The 17,336-nt window shown below is 34.1% G+C and overlaps 3 protein-coding genes and 1 non-coding gene across 4 annotated transcripts; 1 reads left to right on the top strand and 3 right to left on the bottom strand.

Annotated features, from left to right (window-relative positions):
- Positions 1–364: 364 nt before the first annotated feature.
- On the bottom strand, positions 365–2,457 carry LOC140833521 (glycosyl hydrolase 5 family protein-like). The gene is made up of 3 exons (XM_073197855.1): positions 1,886–2,457; positions 1,098–1,695; positions 365–878 (listed from the first exon to the last, which is right to left on the bottom strand). The coding sequence occupies exons 1-3, from the start codon at positions 2,450–2,452 to the stop codon at positions 448–450; spliced, it is 1,596 nt and encodes a 531-aa protein (XP_073053956.1). The 5' UTR covers positions 2,453–2,457; the 3' UTR covers positions 365–447.
- Positions 2,458–3,341: 884 nt separating this feature from the next.
- Positions 3,342–7,932, bottom strand: LOC140834550 (calcium-dependent protein kinase 1-like). Its single transcript, XM_073199513.1, has 8 exons — positions 7,098–7,932; positions 6,185–6,328; positions 5,833–5,985; positions 5,114–5,229; positions 4,869–5,036; positions 4,087–4,214; positions 3,905–4,004; positions 3,342–3,692 (listed from the first exon to the last, which is right to left on the bottom strand). Exons 1-8 carry the CDS (start codon positions 7,741–7,743, stop codon positions 3,609–3,611), a joined length of 1,539 nt encoding a protein of 512 aa, XP_073055614.1. The 5' UTR covers positions 7,744–7,932; the 3' UTR covers positions 3,342–3,608.
- A 2,369-nt stretch (positions 7,933–10,301) lies between these two features.
- TRNAG-UCC (transfer RNA glycine (anticodon UCC)) lies at positions 10,302–10,373 on the bottom strand. The gene has a single exon. It is a non-coding gene; the product is annotated as a tRNA-Gly (tRNA).
- A 1,256-nt stretch (positions 10,374–11,629) lies between these two features.
- On the top strand, positions 11,630–14,993 carry LOC140834549 (aluminum-activated malate transporter 9-like). The gene is made up of 6 exons (XM_073199512.1): positions 11,630–12,146; positions 12,254–12,394; positions 12,476–12,745; positions 12,988–13,127; positions 13,217–13,363; positions 13,796–14,993. Exons 1-6 carry the CDS (start codon positions 11,852–11,854, stop codon positions 14,399–14,401), a joined length of 1,599 nt encoding a protein of 532 aa, XP_073055613.1. The 5' UTR covers positions 11,630–11,851; the 3' UTR covers positions 14,402–14,993.
- Positions 14,994–17,336: the final 2,343 nt, after the last annotated feature.

Below are 17,336 nucleotides of genomic sequence, written 5' to 3'. Positions count from 1 at the left end.
ATGTGATTAATCTTTATTTTTAGTTTCAAATGACAACATCCTTAATTATCGTAGCTATTTATGTCGTGTAAAAATTTCATGGCAAAGCTCGAAGATGTGTTAAAATCTAAATTACACCAGACATAACATTATTAAAATTTCCATAAAAAATGTATAAGGGATTTTCCCTTCGTCCCGTTTTACTATTTATGTGATTATAGATAATTTATATCAACTTTTTTCAAAATTTATTATGATTAAATCTCAAACAAAATTTATGAATTTGTATCAGACAAACAATAGTTGTCCAACATAAATTTAATACAATATAAATAGTAAAATTACTGAAATTAATATTTTCTTAATGATTTACTTGCCACCCGACGCTAACTTACCGGTAGCACGGATCAAATTTAAGTTAAAGATATTCCATAACAATAAAATAATATCAACAATAATAAAGAATTATTAAATATTAGCAAAAATAAGCTTAAACCACTGAGTCTCTGGATTTTCTTGACAACTACTATCCGAATCATCGTCCAAACAGAGACACTTATTTGTCACAACCATTGATGAGTTCTCGTGGTTCAGTTCCAGGCACAGATATGTTCCCTTTTCATCTTTACTTGCAAGCTGGAACTTGGAATCGGAAATCAATTCCCATTGACTTTGATTTCCCGTGCAATTGCCAGAAAGGATAGCCGGAATCCCGTTTCCGGTGGCTGATAGGCATAATTTCGAGCCAGTTAACTGGATCGGATTTCTGCTTCCATCATGATTCCACCGGCTAAAACTCCGGCAATCCGTTGCGTAAACTTGAGAATTCTTGGCTTTGATGCATTTTCCACTCCATGGATGGTACAAAATGTAGTACATGGGCACTTTTGAATAAGGATCTGCATTTAATTTTATATAAGCTAGCAATGAAGCGCGCGTTATGTGTTACTAATAACAAATATTCTTTTTACCACATTTTATTAAATTATTTAAAACAAAATTAAACCGAGGTTTCAAATGCTAACTGAAACATAAAAATATATTTTGACTTCATTATTTATTGTTATAATTATAAAATATTTATAAAAATTTCAAAAGTTATATTTGATAAATGTTACCTTGTAAATGCCTTCGAACAAGCTGAAGTTTGTGATGAAATTTGGGGCTTCTAAGTGAGCTCCAATTATAATTCAGCATCCCATAAGTCTCTTCCGGCCCATGAAGCCCATCTCTTAAATAATAACTCCCTTGTAAAGCCCAAATACTCCAATCTAGATCCATCTCCGCCAAGTAACCCAAAAAACAGCCCAAGAAAACATTATCGGCCCGGTTCAGTCCCAACTGATTTATCCCAAACTCACTAACAAATAAAGGTGCCTTATTCCCATCCTCAACCAAAAAACCAGCTTTATTTTGTAATTCTTGAATGACACTTTTACAAACCCTATTTAATGGTCCATTTAGCCACAAATTTGTTTGTCCCTCGGTAAATGAATATCGATGAGTTTCGTAAACTATTTTGTGTTGAAAATTAAGATTCAATGGCTTTTTCTTTAGAAATGAGAAATCAAGATCGTAATGTATTCCCGAGACGATCACTAGAAGATTCGGATTCGCTCTGTGAATTGTTCTTGCTCCTTCTTTAACATATCGATACCATACGGTCTCGTTTTGCAGTGGACCACGTAGCTCATTTCTCATACTCATAGCCACAACCTACATTGAAGAGAAAAAAGACCTCAATGTTCACATCTAAACATCTGTTAGATCCAAGGTATTAGTGATAGCGAGATATACTTCGTGGATATACATAAAATTTGAATATATGATTTTTGTTGAGATGAACGACAATTTCATTTCCTCTCTTCTTGGTTCGCCCTTAATCCAAATGAAAAGAGCAACGTACCATTTGCGTGTCTTTGTAACGCTTGGCTACGATTGCCAAGCCTCGGAGCCACTCTTTAGGATCAAAATACTTGTCTCCAAAGAATCCATTCCCATCATCATCACCACAACACCACATGGGCCGGCTAACTTGGTTATCAAGCACCACCATCACACCATGGAGCCCGAGTTCTGCAATCAATGCCCGTTGGGCGTCGACGAGTGTAAGGTTCAAAAACCGAGGGTTATTTCGGGATATCCCTACCATAGCATCTCCAAGCCCAAGGCCGCTGAAAGATTGGGTTACAGTAACGTCAGCATATCGGGTAAACATGTATGTCGCCCATGTGAGCCTTACGCAGTTGAAGCCCATTGACGCGACATTCTTGACAATTTTTCCCACAGGCTGCTTATCGAGCCCTTCTGCCAACATGGGCTCGAGGTGTGCAGCCCAATTGGCACAAACGAGCTTCACTCGATCTCCGGTGTGCTCATCTATTATCCATCTTGAGCTAGTTGATAGAGGGAGGGAGTGATGGAGAGTTACATAGGAGAAAAGAAGCAACAATCGTACGAGATTCCTTTGCATGTTTCAAGACACAGTTTTTTGGCTAAAAGGAACCTTATGTGTTTAAGTAGAGGCTATATAGGAATGGACATTTAATAATAGTTGAATCTTCCAACTACATTTTATCAGAAATTAACTGCATCCCACCAAAACAGAGGTTAGAACTGAACAAAAGTAACTCTCTCACAGAAGTTGAGTGGGAATTTGGTGGACAATTACTCTACTCCAAGATTCACAAGTACTGGATGTTGTGTAAATTATATGACATTAAAATGAAGAGATTACACGATCATTAATTATGCTAAATAATTAAAAGAATCACATCTTTCAGTTTTTGTTAGTAATGATTCTTTCATTTTGTGTCGGTTCTTCTTTGATCTTGATTTTTCCAATTTCGGGTGATTTGTATTTGATCATTTAGTTTCAACAAGTTTTATGCTAAATGGTGGGAATTGGGAAGACACCAATTTTATATTTTGTTTCTCCCCTTTGTTTGGATGCAAATTAATATTTCTATATTCAGTGGTAATTCTTCTTCTTTTTTGTTTAACTAATACAGCTCAATCAACTTCATTTTAGAAAGATGCAAAATCATTAATTTAATGAAATAAATAAAATAAAAATAAAATAAAAAATTGTGTGTAAATTTTTTTTTTCCCAATTACATACTTAATCTCTGTAAAAAAAGAAGAAGAAGAAGAAGATTATATTTGAAATTGTTTTACAGTTCTTAACCAAAAGCAAGCGTTGTATTTACTTTACCAGGGGCATAAACGATATATATGCAGCCCTTGGTTCAAGCCAAACTCGAGCTTATAGAAGAAAAGACCCCTTTTTTTATTGACAGTCTTTTTATTGAAGAATAAACAGCTCAAAACTTAATGGGTAAAATACATACCAAATACATGTATATAATAACATCCTGTACTTCAATCTCAAAAGTAAACAATCAAAGTGTGAGACAATTTACAGAAATTAAAAGGCACTTAACAGAGGAAAAACCCCAAAAAGGACCATCCTTCCTCAACCTCCACCACTGGCTACAAGAGAAACTGAAGCAACCACATATGATCCAGCTCTTTTCTCCGGGGCACGAATGTGACCGGAGAGAAAGGGAAACAGTTGGAACCCATCAAAACGTACATAATACTTACTGGTCATGAAGCCTGGGTTGATTCTATTTCCGTCGTCTATTTGCGACCAAATCTGGGTTGCCTTTCCTCATCATCGCAGCAAACTCATCATAGTTTATCCTCCCATCCTGTCACGGAACATAATGAAAAACAATATATGATTTTTGCATTAAATAACGTTCACTCTCTATAATCTCTTATATCAACACGATTAAGCATAATTTTCTCATCATTTTCCAACTTTCTAAGTGGTAAATAAATCTTGGCCTCGAATTTTGCTCCAGTGTGTAGCAGACTCCCTGTCAACATGAGAGATTATTGAAGGGAAAGAAAACTTTACATTGTCTGTGTCTACTTCTGCAAGGATTTCTTTAATCGTTTTAGCATCACCCATGTTGTATTCTTTCAGCGCATGCTCGAGTTCTTCCATTGTGATATACCTAATTTCAGAGGCAAGCATTAGAAAACTGTGAATACTGTCCAACAAAATAAGCAGAAAGGTGGATGAAAACCAAGTATTACCCGCTTTTGTCCTTGTCGAAATATTCAAAGGCTTTGTACAGATGGTCTTCCCTCTCGACTCGGTTCATGTGCATTGTTGCTGTTATAAATTCAATGTAATCTATTGTTCCATTTCCATCAACGTCAGCCTGGAAACACCTCATGAGTTTCAGTGGCCAAACTTTTTGAAAACTAATTGTCATGATTGAAATCAAGAAGCATCTTACAATGTTAAGAAATTATAATGTGTGGCATTTTTACAGCAAGAAAATATATTGAAGGAAGAAAATTGTTGCAACAATGCACAAAAGATTTCATACCGTTAAATGTTGTGTGCTGCTCTTTTTCATGTACTACGAGTAAATCTGAATATGACCCCAAACTAATGGTGATAATAAGACCTAGAGCTAGTAACTTAATAAAGTTACTCAAATCTTTTCAGCTATATAGCAGCATAAACACCACAATTGAATCGTCATGCCACAGGCAGCCAAACACAAAAAACACGAAGAATTGCCGCAAAACCAACAATTCTGCACCCAACAATTGTTCTAATTTACATTCATATTGAACAAGTGACTTTAACTTTGATATCAGTTTGAAAAACTAACATTTGTCACTTAACCAAAATGTATAGCCTTTAGTAAAACTTAAATATAAATATTTATAAATTGTAAAGCACCCAAGCATGATTGAATTTCAATCGTTATCATGCAAAACAAGACAACGTGCCAAGTGTTGCAACCCAATAGTGAAGTTGATTGTCCTCTATATAGCTTTGATAAATAAAATCAGAGATGTACCGCGTCCATCAATTGTCTCACTTCTGATTCAGAGAGTTTGGTACCCAACTTTGGTAGACCAGCTTTTAGCTCTTCAAAAGTAATGGTTCCACTGTTATCTGTATCCATGGATTTGAACATCGCCTTCAAGCCAATGATTTCTTCTTCCGAAAGATTTTCAGCAATTACCTTGAAATTACAATGGATTAGAATTCGTCAGAAGCATGAAAAAGTGCAGTTCTGCCACATGAAGGATATGTTTTGACCTTGAGAGCTACTTTCTTGAGCTTGTTCATCGCTCGGAACTGCTTCATTCTACTTAAAACAGCGATGTCAAGAGGCTTATCGGATGCATCTCCATCTTCTCTCATCCATGGATGGTCTGTAATTTTGAAAAGTTGGACTTTGTTACACAAGTACCGTACCATTTTCACAATGAAATGAAAGAACAATGAAAAAGAAGGCTATGTTTTGTTTCAGTTATCGCGAACGATTTCCATTTCAATTATTGAAACTAATCATTGCCATTTAATATTTGTTCTCATTCCCAAAAATATATTTTTCTCATCAATTTCAAATCTCCGGATCTGATACCTAAAAAAACCATTAAGAAACCAAACACATATGATGTGACATTACTAGCCTTCAATTCTGACAACTATGACACGTAAACTAAAAAGGTAGCTCAATGAAAAAAACAAATCAAATATACAATATATTCTATAATTAATCCCGATAACATGTTACCAAAAAATTGTTACCAAAGATTTTTATGAATTTTTCTATACATTGCAAATGTTGAGCTAAATTCATGACTATGGTGGATTTCAAATAAATCAAAGACAGAGGTATATGAGTATTCGTCATCTTATACATGTTTGGTACAGATTATGATATGTGAGAAACGATGCAGAATAGCCTTGGTTCCCATTTCCGCTGAATAGACATTTTTCAACATTCTGAAGCAACGAAGAAAGACACTTACTTAAGACTTCAACTGCAGTCAGCCTATCCTTAGGATCAGCTTGTAGCATCTTTTTCACAAGATCCTTGGCGCTACTTGATATCGATGACCAAGGATCAGATACAAAATCAAGGTGACCATGCAAAACAGCTTCAAATATCCCATTCTCATTCTCTGGAGATAAAACAGCAAACATCACTGATATATCACAAATAGGCAGCAATTTCTGACAACAATCTTAATAGATGAAAAACTTTTGTGCTCCACTCATCAATCGAGCACCACTTCCCTCCTGCACCCTCTACCTTCAGATTTATGAGCCCAATTATGATAACTGAATAAAAGCGACCGAACATATATAAAAAAATGATACCTCCCCAGAAGGGTGGAACACCACTAAGTAAAATATAGAGGATCACTCCCGCACTCCAAATATCAGCTTCGGAGCCATAACTTCGACGCAACACTTCAGGAGCCACATAGTACGCACTACCAACAAGATCCATGAATACTTCTCCTGCAGTCGGCAGATAGTGAACAAAGGATTTAGCAGTTCTGAAATAAATCCAATAGAACCATTTTTGGGCCGAATCTGTTTTTCCTTGGATACATGATTCAAAACATTAAGCAACAGAATATAAGAAGAGAATTTTTATCAACAAAACATTTTGTCAGTGTTACTTTGACGTATTATCATTATGACCTGTGTTTATCCATGATCGACTATTCTGATATACATTAAATTCAACTCTGGCTTTCTGTTTGCTCAAGGAAGAAAAACCAAATAAGTTTCTCTTTCTATCCATTAAGATCAAGAAAATATGGAGAGCCCCCTTTTCATTTAAATTTCAGTCAATTATGCCTAAGCCTACCTAACTCAAGCGAATTTCTGAATGTTCACTAGATGATGCTAGTGTGAATTTTTCCTCACATAACAAGTAATGATATGAAAGGCCAACCGAACAAGGAACTCGGATTAAGATCATGAAAACTAAGATCAACGAATCAAAAGTGAACTACAGGATAAAAAATTTCTCCCTTATTGTATTGATTTCAACCACAACATTGCATTGACCAACAGACAAAATTCTCTTTCACCTCGAAGAAGGTGAAATTGCTCAGTATGATATTCTTCACGGTTCACAATTTTAAACTTTTGCAACAACTATTATCTATTCTAACTCTATAAAAAGCACCATACGCATTTCTCTCATGCATATAATGTAAACATCTTCCTAGAAAAAAAAATTATAAAAATTACAGTGACCCGGTCATAAACACAGTACCTTGTTTGAAAAACACGGACAATCCAAAATCAGTAGCCTTAAGCGGTGAATCCTCACGAGTACTCAATAACAAGAAATTCTCAGGTTTCAAATCTCTGTGCATAACCCCCATGGAATGACACGCGTGCACCACGGTCACAATCTGCCTGCACAGCCCCGCCGCCGCGCGCTCCGAGTAATGTCCCTTGGCAATAATCCGATCGAAGAGCTCGCCGCCGCCGCACAATTCCATCACCAAATGCACATTATGCCGATCCTCAAATACCTCTTTCAGCTCCACGATGTTACGGTTTCCGGTGAGATGGTGCATGATCTGAACCTCACGGCGCACGTCCTCCACGTCATCAGCGTTCAGGAGTTTCCTTGTAGCGATTGACTTGCAGGCGTAGGTCAAGCGCGTGGCGCGATGGGTCACGAGATGGGTCACCCCGAATTGACCCCGGCCAAGTTCGCGGCCAAAAATGTAGACGGAATGGATATCCGCCATGGGTCGCCCGAGGACGCGGCCTGGGCCGGTGGGAAGGGGACGGCGGGGAGGTGGTGGCTCATCTGAAGGCAGGACGGTGACGGTGGGATGTGTAGCTCCGCCGTTCGCTTGGGCCGGAGATTTATTGGTGGTGGTGTGAAGGCTGCTGCAGTTACCCATTGCAAGTTGACTGAAAAGTAAACGATTTTCTAGCAAGATAGAGGTCCGATTTCTAGGCTCTGCATAACTTACGTTTGTGGCTTTTGTCTGAATATCTAACTTGAAATGACTACTGCCACTATGTTAGTTTGCAATAGAGATGACTATCTTCCGCATTAGACGTAAAATTTGATATCCGACCCTAAATGAAAAGATATGAAATTTTTATGCGATTAAATAAAAATGAAGTTTATTTGAGATTGGTGAATTCTGTCGATATCCACAATAAAAAGTAATATTTTTAGCATAAAAGTAATATTTTTTCATGGATGACCCGTGAGACCATCTCATAAATTTTTTTACCTTAAATAAGTATGTAATATGTATGATATGAGAGGCATATCTTAAAGAATTTTATTTATATCCAATATGAGTACTATATTTATTTTTTGTATTAGGTGCTCAATTTTAATTATATCTCAATTTTCAAAGTTTTCATACAGATATACTAGAAAACATTCATGTACAATTGTTGGAGTGTGTCTCACAAAGAGTTGGACCATTCAACCCATTAGTCGGGACAAGAAATTTATCATTTGGCCACAATAATTGATAGGGTTTTTCAAAAACCTACGGCTGGAAGAACTCCTTCATGACAGAATGTTCAGATAAGCACAGCATGGGGAAGAATCCATGTTTTGAGGAACAATATCCGAGGGTCATAAAAGAAGGCAAAACTTGTAATTGGGGGGACCTTTTTTCTTTTGTAAAACTTGTCACACCACTTTGGGGTGACATCAATAAAAACAAACTTGGTTATTCTCCTTGGACGTAGGTCTTCGATCAAACCACGTAAATTTTTTTGTGTCTTGTTACAAATAGATTTGTTCGTAGTATTTGATTCATGGTCACCGATCAAGTTTCGAGTTCGATATTCGGTTCGAGATTCTTGTGTTCTTCCTTAAGTAACAATCAAAGCAAATTTCCAGAATTCTAATCAAAATTCATAGTATAAATAGATGTGGTGACTAAAAATTCATCATATAACTTACAACGTATCACAATATTCTTTTCGAGTCACAAATATCCAACATTCATTCTATAAATTGAGTAAGCAACATATCCAATATACAATACGTCACGCACCCAACATGTGTGTCTGGGTCATTAGTATAAATGCTTTTTCGGTTATGATGTTATTCTAATATTTTTTGTTGAATGAATTTAGTTGGATGAAACAAAGATGATTATTAATATATATTTTTGTTGGATAATGATGTTAGAATAAATATTTCTAATATTTCTAATATTTTTTTATAATTTTTAATTTGCTAATTTTTATATTTTTTTTTTTCATTGATCTCAACAATTTAGTAAATATTCATAATTTAATCGAAATTATTCAAATTTGAGAAAATGTAATTATAGATAATAATAAAATATTTGAATAAGGTATAAATATTTGATTTTTTGAAAGATATGAGAAGGCAGATAAAATTAAAAATCTAATAAATAAAGATAAAGACAGAAGATATGAAATCATATCTGAACACGACACGTTGTCAGCGTAGTTTACAATTTTGCTTTCTTTTTATTAAGAAATTAAATAAGCAAAATGCCAAAACTGCATGATTGGCAAATCCATCCGTTTTTACACGTGAAACTTCAACAACTCAATTAAGTTGGGGAAGAGCCACCGAGCGGCGATATTTATCAAGGACTGGCTAAATTTTTTAAAAAGTTCAATATACGAAAAAATTTATAGAATATATAAATAATAATAATAATTACATTTCAAACGTTTAAACAATGTTCGACCATTCGTTGATAAAAGGGTTTGGACCAATGTCTTGGCTGAATTCATTTGGGGTACGGACATAGAGAAAAAAATTCATTTAGAAAGCTACCTATGTGGGTCAAACCATGAATGTCACTATTTGTAATTGGACAAAAACTTGTGTGAGACGGTTTCGCATGTCGTATTTGTGAGACGGATCTTTTATTTGGGTCATCCATGAAAAAGTATTACTTTTTATTGTGAATATTCGTAGGGTTGATCCGTCTTACAAATTAATATCCGTGAGACGGTCTCAGATGAGACTCACTCTTGCAATTATCATTGGCTGTCCTAAACGTGTTTAACTTGATGGAACAAGTGTGTTTGATTTTTTTTACTAATATTTTTTTGGGTGAATATATCTTATAGGACAGTCAACATGATTTACTTTGTTAACTTGATTTATAGATTATCGCATTAGTTTGGTAATTCTCATGACATTAATAAAAGTTGAAGAAGAGCCAAGCGAACTTCCATGAAATTCCCAAAAATTTATGGTTCAACTCAAAATTGGAAAACTCTATCCCATTGGAATCCAAGGACGAATCTATAAAAAGATATTGGGTTGACGGCAATCGGAATTCGTGGCTATCAAAAAGAAATTGGGTTGACGGCAATCGGAATTTTGTGGATCCAAAACTATTCACATTTTTAGCTCTAAAAATTAAAGAAAAAAACTTTATCCGCATATTTTTTTCCAATGCACCTGTATGTCAGGTGAGTCATCGTAAAAAAAGTCCACTGCGTTTGCCGGGAGTCGAACCCGGGTCTATTGCTTGGAAGGCAATTATCCTAACCGTTGGACTACAAACGCTGTTATACTTCCTGGTCTCTTAATTTTTTTAATATAATTAAAATTATCCAAATTTATTTCATATTTAAATTATGGTGATATTAAAATCTATATCATTCCAATCGAATTTCTATATATCTTGTATGATCAATTAAAGATCATATAAAAAGAAAAAAAAAATTTCCGATGAAGTCAAGGATCGATGGTCCCTTCAGGATTTGAATATTGTCGTGGTTCAGGCACATATTTTACAGCATTTGTGTGATATGACACGTTGAAGCATCCAATTCCAGCATCAGCATATGATGGAGGAGATAGTGTTGTCTCAAAGCTATGCTACACTTTTCTAACACGGCTTCAAAACAAATTTAACAACGATTTTGCACTAAAGAATCCCCTAATAGTGTGGAATTAAGATATTATACATATAATTATACCACAACGAAGATAGTCTCATTTCTGTAAAAACTGAATACACGGAATGTCTTAGTGATTAAGATAATGTTTGCAAATACTGAACTTTTCTTTTATAAACTTGCAAAATTACGTAAAAAAATTCGTAGTCACTTTTTTTTAAGTCTTTTTTTACGTCTAAACACGTAAAAAAACACTTATTTTGGGGATCAATTTTGTCAGTTGTAAATAACATGAAATAATTTTGTGGGTCCTGAGATAAATATCATACCTAGTAGCCCATGCATTCAAAAGCTTGACATAAAGGATATATATGAATGAACATTTCCGAATTTTGTTGTGAATAAGTAGCTTACAGAAATTAGATCTTAAGGATTACGTTCCATGGAACATTCAAGGACGAAAATTATTGAGACTTAATCTTGACACATCCCGATAATATCACAAGGGATCGATTGAGGATTGTAAAGGAATGAGACATATTCCAAAATTTATGATTGCAACAACTTGTTGAATTTCAAAGGGTTATTAGTGATCACCATGTACTGTTTATATTTCTCCCAGAGGCTTCCATGGCCTAGCTTTTTGAATATGAATGTTGCATTGCTAAGCATTTTTCACAGGAAACACTGGTTTAAAAAATAATGAAGTGAGTGACGAGATCACGAGATATTTTATAGAGTAAAAATTAAGGAGAATAAACAGTACTGAACAATTAATCTTCTAAAATGGTTAGATTCTAATTCTATGTCGACCATTCCACGTAATTGTTAAGCATCTTTTATCCAAGGTGTTAGCTCCATTCTTTCTTCTATTATTGCTGTATTTATTCTTTTTCCAATGCTTCATATCTTGACCACTCGTTATTTCCTAATCCTACTTGCATATATCAGCCACTTAGCCATGTCCCTTCTTTAAATCTCATATGCCTCGTCTCAGTTGTTTCATCTGTTTTCTCCGTGCCTTAAAAGAAGCACTTATCTCGTGTGGCAGCACTTCTGTTCTAGTCGACGAAGATCAAGAACTAGTATAAAAGACTCGACAAGAGTTGGGATTTAGAAGTGTTCATATTTCTTCGTTGAAGAATGAATGGTAAAAAGGGTAGTGTTGAAATCAAAATACCTCCCATCAGCAAAGAGAAAATATCAGATACTAAGAGAAATTTTGTAGACGGAGTTGACTTTTCGTGCAAAAGCTTCATTTTGAGTGTCTGGGAATTTTGCAAAGAAGATGTAGATAGAGTAACGTTCTCTCTTAAAGTTGGCCTCGCAGTTCTCGTTGTATCGCTCTTGATATTATGTCGAGATCCTTACAAAGTTTTTGGCACCAATATTATCTGGTCTATCCTAACTGTTGCCATCATGTTTGAATACACAGTCGGTATGTATATAAGATCGAATAAAATCAGCTCAAAAGTTTTTCACATATTGTTATTTCCGAGGTACGTATTTGATCATATTCCATGCATTTTTTTATACGAATGCTAGGTGCCACATTTAACCGAGGATTCAACCGAGCACTAGGTAGTCTGCTGGCTGGAGTCATTGCTATAGCCGTAGCTCAGATAGCTTTAAGCTCCGGCCATGTAGCTGAACCAATTATAATTGGTTTTAGTATCTTCATTGTTGGTACGTATTTTAAACTATTTCCGCCCCTTCGCCTGACACTGAGTGTATTACACTAAGAAACAACGTTTTAACATTTTATAGGAACTGTTACTTCATTCATGAAGTTATGGCCATCCTTAGTTCCATACGAGTATGGATTTCGAGTAATGCTTTTCACCTACTGTTTGATCATCGTTTCTGGTTATCGAATGGGAAGTCCATTAAGAACTGCCATGGATCGGCTCTACTCTATCGCCATTGGAGGGATAGTTGCAGTATTAGTTAATCTATTGATTTTTCCTATATGGGCTGGAGAACAGTTGCATAAAGAACTTGTGAACAACTTTGCTTCAGTTGCTGATGCACTTGAAGGTATTTCAAATTATGAACCATTGTGTAACATACAATTTGTATACTTGCAATCTATAATAGTAATGTACATTAATCGGGAACACTCAGATGATTTTCGTAGAGTGGGAAAAACTACCTTTGCTCGGTTCTGTTGAGTAGTCCGCCCTGCTATTAAACAGAAGTGTCAAGAGTCCAACTTTGACTACGTATTATTCACTGTTTGATATTAATCATTGGTGCTTTGGACATTTGTTGGATTTTAGAATGTGTTCGGAAATACTTGCAAAACGATGGATCCGAACAACCCGAGTTCACAAAGACTGTCATGGACGAGTTTCCAGATGAACCTGCGTACAGAAAATGCCGGTTGACTTTGAACTCTGCCTCAAAATTTGAAACTTTGGTACCATATCTGATCTTTTGTGGATGAATGAGGTTAAAAAGAAATATAATCGGCAAATGCTCACAATTTTTTCTGCATCTGTTTTCCAGGCCAGTTCTGCTAAATGGGAGCCACCCCATGGAAGGTTCAATCACTTCTTTTATCCATGGTCTGAATACGTGAAAGTCGGTGCAGTCCTACGCTATTGCGCATACGAGGTCATGGCACTTCACGGTGTGCTACACTCTGAAATTCAGGTCTTGGAACATTCATCTGTTGGAAATTTTGATATCGACGACATTGAAGCATGATTCATGAGCTCGACCCAAATCTATTGAACACAAATTTCTAAAACCTCAAGCATGTCTGAAACAGGTCTGCCATATATAAGATACACAGATGATCATCATGGAAATGATTCTCCTCCAGTGGCTTTCTATGATGAAGAAAAGCCGAAACATAATATAAGGCCTTTCTAATTACCTAAGAACATAAAGCATCAACTTAAGAATATATTCAGAAAAAGAGTACAGATATAAAGTTTGTATTATTTGATAGGAAAAGCCAATAATTGAGAGAACTTTAGTCTTTGTGCGTATTTCATTATTAACACTATTTACCAGATGATAAGTTTGGAACAAAAAAAAATTCGGCCCTTTATCTGATACATATTTCTTTCTTTGTATCAGGCCCCGTATAACCTTAGGATTACATTCCAAAAAGAGATCCAAGAAGCATCAAGCGTGGCAGCAGAGCTAGTTCGGTACCTAGGCCAAGATATAGCCAACATGCAATGGAGCCACAAATCTTGCCTCCTTAAACAGGTTCATGTTTCGACTGGAAGACTGCAAAGGGCCATAGACATGCACTCGTATCTCCTAACATCTACCTACGACCCACCGGATAATTCACCGATGCCACAAACAAAGCTTGCTCAATCACTGTCATCAACTTTTTCTGATCTTGATTTGAAACTTTTAGAACAAAATCTTGATACCCCAAATCAACTTCTGGGAACTACGGTACCGTTGCAGGTTGAATCGTATCATGAGACAATGAGGAAGCATTCGAGAAAGCAATATTCTTGGCCATCTAGAGAAGTTGATGCTTTTGAAGACGATAGAGGCTTTAACAAGGATTCGGTTCCTAAAATGCAGGCACTGGAGAGTACTACAAACCTGTCACTTGCAACTTTTACCTCGTTGCTTATTGAATTTGTGGCTAGGCTAGATCACTTGGTTGAAGCAGTAGATGAACTCTCGAACATGGCTAAATTCAAACATGATGATGCATAGATATGGTCGAGGCATTGTATTTATTATAGAAAAATGATGTAACACAGAATATTGGTTATTATATAAAGTTAGTAATACATAAATTCACCGTCTCATTGATCCAAAGTCAGTATGTTTTTAAATTATTTGCCGTGAAAAATATGAGAGATTAAAAAAATAACTTTTTTGACCATAAATTTGAAATAATTATTCCATTTTCTTTTTAATCCATTCTTTTGGCAGCAAAACAATAGTTCTAGTTGATTATAGAACACAAAATGTGAGGAAAATTTTCTTCTGCTATAAAACCATTTACATCTCCTGCTATACGGTTTAGATATACAGTTTTTAAAAATGATATTAATATTTTTGTACGAAACACATGTTATAAATCTAAACCGTTTAACAACATATGTTAAATGATTTGTGACAGAAAATTTATGCTCAAAATGCGCACGTTTGGAGTTCTTTAATCACGTTTTGTGGTTGTTGGTAAGAAGGAGAACAAGTAAATGAGCGAAGAGAAAAAATAGTAAGAATAAATTTGAAAATAATTTAGGATGTCAATATAAATAGTTAGCTTCTTGTATTATTTTTTTGATAAAATTTATGTACTTTTAGAAAGAACTTGCTATATTATCATATTAGAAAATTTCCAATTTTGGTCCTTTGAATTTTATTTTGCGATTTTAATTTTTTATATTTTAAATATTAGTTTTAATATGTTATCTAAGTAAGAGACAAAAGTGAGCATTTTGGGTTGGAACTTTCGAAGTAAATGATTTGGTATGATACTAATTAAACAGATTTGTAGAAATTTCACTCACAAAATGAAAGACCGAAAGTACCAACAAGATCGTCAGATTACTCTCATTTATTAAAATCTTTGAAAAGATTATCCCCGAAAAGTTAGTTGTAATTACGAAACCTATCGAACTTAATTAAATTTAAAAATTTTCCCCGGTAGTCGACACGTCGGACCCCCATTAGAAAGCAAAATCTGTGTGTAACTTTGCTCCGATTATCATGTCCGCTAAAATATATACGATCAAATTATTCCAACAACAAAAAAACATTTATAAATGTTCCGCTCTTCAAAAGAAAATTCATCAAAATAATTGGATTATTTTAACAACAAATATTATGATTCTGAGTAATTTAATAATGTCAGGGAGAAAATGAATAGTATCTTTTTATGAACTGTTAAAGCAATAGATGTTTTGATTAAGAGAGAATACATATATTTACTTTTACTATATTTTTTAGTAAATATTTTTCAAAAACAAAATTTGTGAGACAAGTCAATTTTTTGAGATTGATCCTCTATTTAGGTCACTCATTGAACAATATTAATTTTTATGTCAAAAATATTACTTATTATTATAAATATAGGCAAAGTTGGCACATATTACGGATAAAAATCTGTGAAACCATCTTACAACATACTAAATACTTTTACTATTTAACAGTGTATGAACCCCTTGAAAAAACTATTAGCTATATTGATTATTGTTTCATTTCAAGTTATAGCAATACTTTTGAAAAAAAAAAATTAATCATTTAATTATTTTGTAGATAACCAAAATAGTTATATTGATTAGTTTAATAATTTAACAGATAACTATATTAGTGATTTTTTCATAGTTATATAAAATTACAGTTTTGGTCATTTATGGTTGTTTTTATAACTCATAATTAATAAATTTCAGCCTTAGTCTTATACAATTTTTGGTAATTTTAATTATTTTTATCGAGAATGATGATATAATATTACAGAAATAAGTGATATATAAACATCATATAGGAAAAACAACTGAAATTACAACAAACAAACAAAAATGTTATATTACAACTATAATTGACAATATAAAAAATCGAAATTATAAAAAACAAATATAAAGAACATAAAATGTAATTTTTCCTAATAATTATTTGAAGTGAAACAATAGTCCAATATATATATAACACGGAAAACTCGCATTAGGAATTCTTCAATCATATTAATACGCAATTATGATACTTATTGGTGAGTGGTGGTTGTTAGTTTTCGCCTGCGGAAGAAAAATTATTTGATACTAATGTCCTATGTACATGTGTTGTATAATACACGATAAAATTACAGCATATAAACGTAACTTCCGTCAATTATATATCTTTATTGGAAAATTGGTATGTTTTGTTTTTTATATTCATTTTTTTACGACTTTGATCATATATATTATTAAATTTCAGTTTTAGACATGTATTTTTCAATTTCTCACGATTATATTTTTTCTATTGAGAATCGTTATGCGTCAATATATACTTACATTAACGCCATATCAGTACTGCAATATCAATGTCACATCAATATCACATCAAAAAATAAAATTTTAAAAAAAATCAAATTAATGAACTAAAACTTCAATTTGAGCAAAAAATATTTGATAACATGTAAAAAAAAAACAATAATAATAATAATTGGTCATATATTAACTATCCATCAAGTTTTTTAAAATCAATTCCAAACTACTGTCAAAAAAATGCTTTTCAAAAGCTTTATATTTACTTATATTCCATTTATTCAAATTCAATACGTGAAAGGAGCGGGGGTGAACCTTTTTTTCTGCATCATCGCATACGTGACAACAAAGAAAAACCCCACACCGTTTTTATATTTATGTTTTTATTCTCTCTTTTACTTGGGACGTCTTTCAACATTTTTTAGGGTTTCGTTCAAAAGATTCTCAAAATCTCAAACGGAAGTGATGTGACGACAGATACATCACTTCACATGATGAATAGTTAGCTATTACCCCAACCTTCATTCATTCATACTGTAAATTATTCACGATAATTGTATGCAGCGACAGAACCTAGACAAGTATTGAAAGAATGTAAGGTAAAATTCAAAAGGGATCGGGAGAAGGAAAATATAGAAACGAGCAACTTTAACAGAAAATTGATTCAAGTGTTT

This window comes from Primulina eburnea, chromosome 6 (genome assembly GCF_022965805.1).
Source record: "Primulina eburnea isolate SZY01 chromosome 6, ASM2296580v1, whole genome shotgun sequence".
Taxonomy (NCBI): domain Eukaryota; kingdom Viridiplantae; phylum Streptophyta; class Magnoliopsida; order Lamiales; family Gesneriaceae; genus Primulina; species Primulina eburnea.
The sequence above is the reverse complement of the archived record's forward strand: the minus strand, read 5'-3'. Positions and strand labels throughout refer to the sequence as shown.

What these genes read in the sequence shown, in the direction of transcription:
- LOC140833521 (XM_073197855.1), bottom strand. Translation starts at nt 2,452, where the DNA reads ATGCAAAGGAATCTCGTACGATTGTTGCTTCTTTTCTCCTATGTAACT. An exon ending in GTTACAAAGACACGCAAATG is followed by an intron (nt 1,696 to 1,885) that starts GTACGTTGCTCT and finishes TCTTCAATGTAG; the next exon opens with GTTGTGGCTATGAGTATGAG. An exon ending in TGTTCGAAGGCATTTACAAG is followed by an intron (nt 879 to 1,097) that starts GTAACATTTATC and finishes AATTAAATGCAG; the next exon opens with ATCCTTATTCAAAAGTGCCC.
- LOC140834550 (XM_073199513.1), bottom strand. Translation starts at nt 7,743, where the DNA reads ATGGGTAACTGCAGCAGCCTTCACACCACCACCAATAAATCTCCGGCC. An exon ending in GACTGCAGTTGAAGTCTTAA is followed by an intron (nt 5,230 to 5,832) that starts GTAAGTGTCTTT and finishes TCAAAATTACAG; the next exon opens with ACCATCCATGGATGAGAGAA. An exon ending in TCAAGAAAGTAGCTCTCAAG is followed by an intron (nt 5,037 to 5,113) that starts GTCAAAACATAT and finishes TGTAATTTCAAG; the next exon opens with GTAATTGCTGAAAATCTTTC.
- LOC140834549 (XM_073199512.1), top strand. Translation starts at nt 11,852, where the DNA reads ATGAATGGTAAAAAGGGTAGTGTTGAAATCAAAATACCTCCCATCAGC. An exon ending in CATGTTTGAATACACAGTCG is followed by an intron (nt 12,147 to 12,253) that starts GTATGTATATAA and finishes TACGAATGCTAG; the next exon opens with GTGCCACATTTAACCGAGGA. An exon ending in CCTCAAAATTTGAAACTTTG is followed by an intron (nt 13,128 to 13,216) that starts GTACCATATCTG and finishes TCTGTTTTCCAG; the next exon opens with GCCAGTTCTGCTAAATGGGA.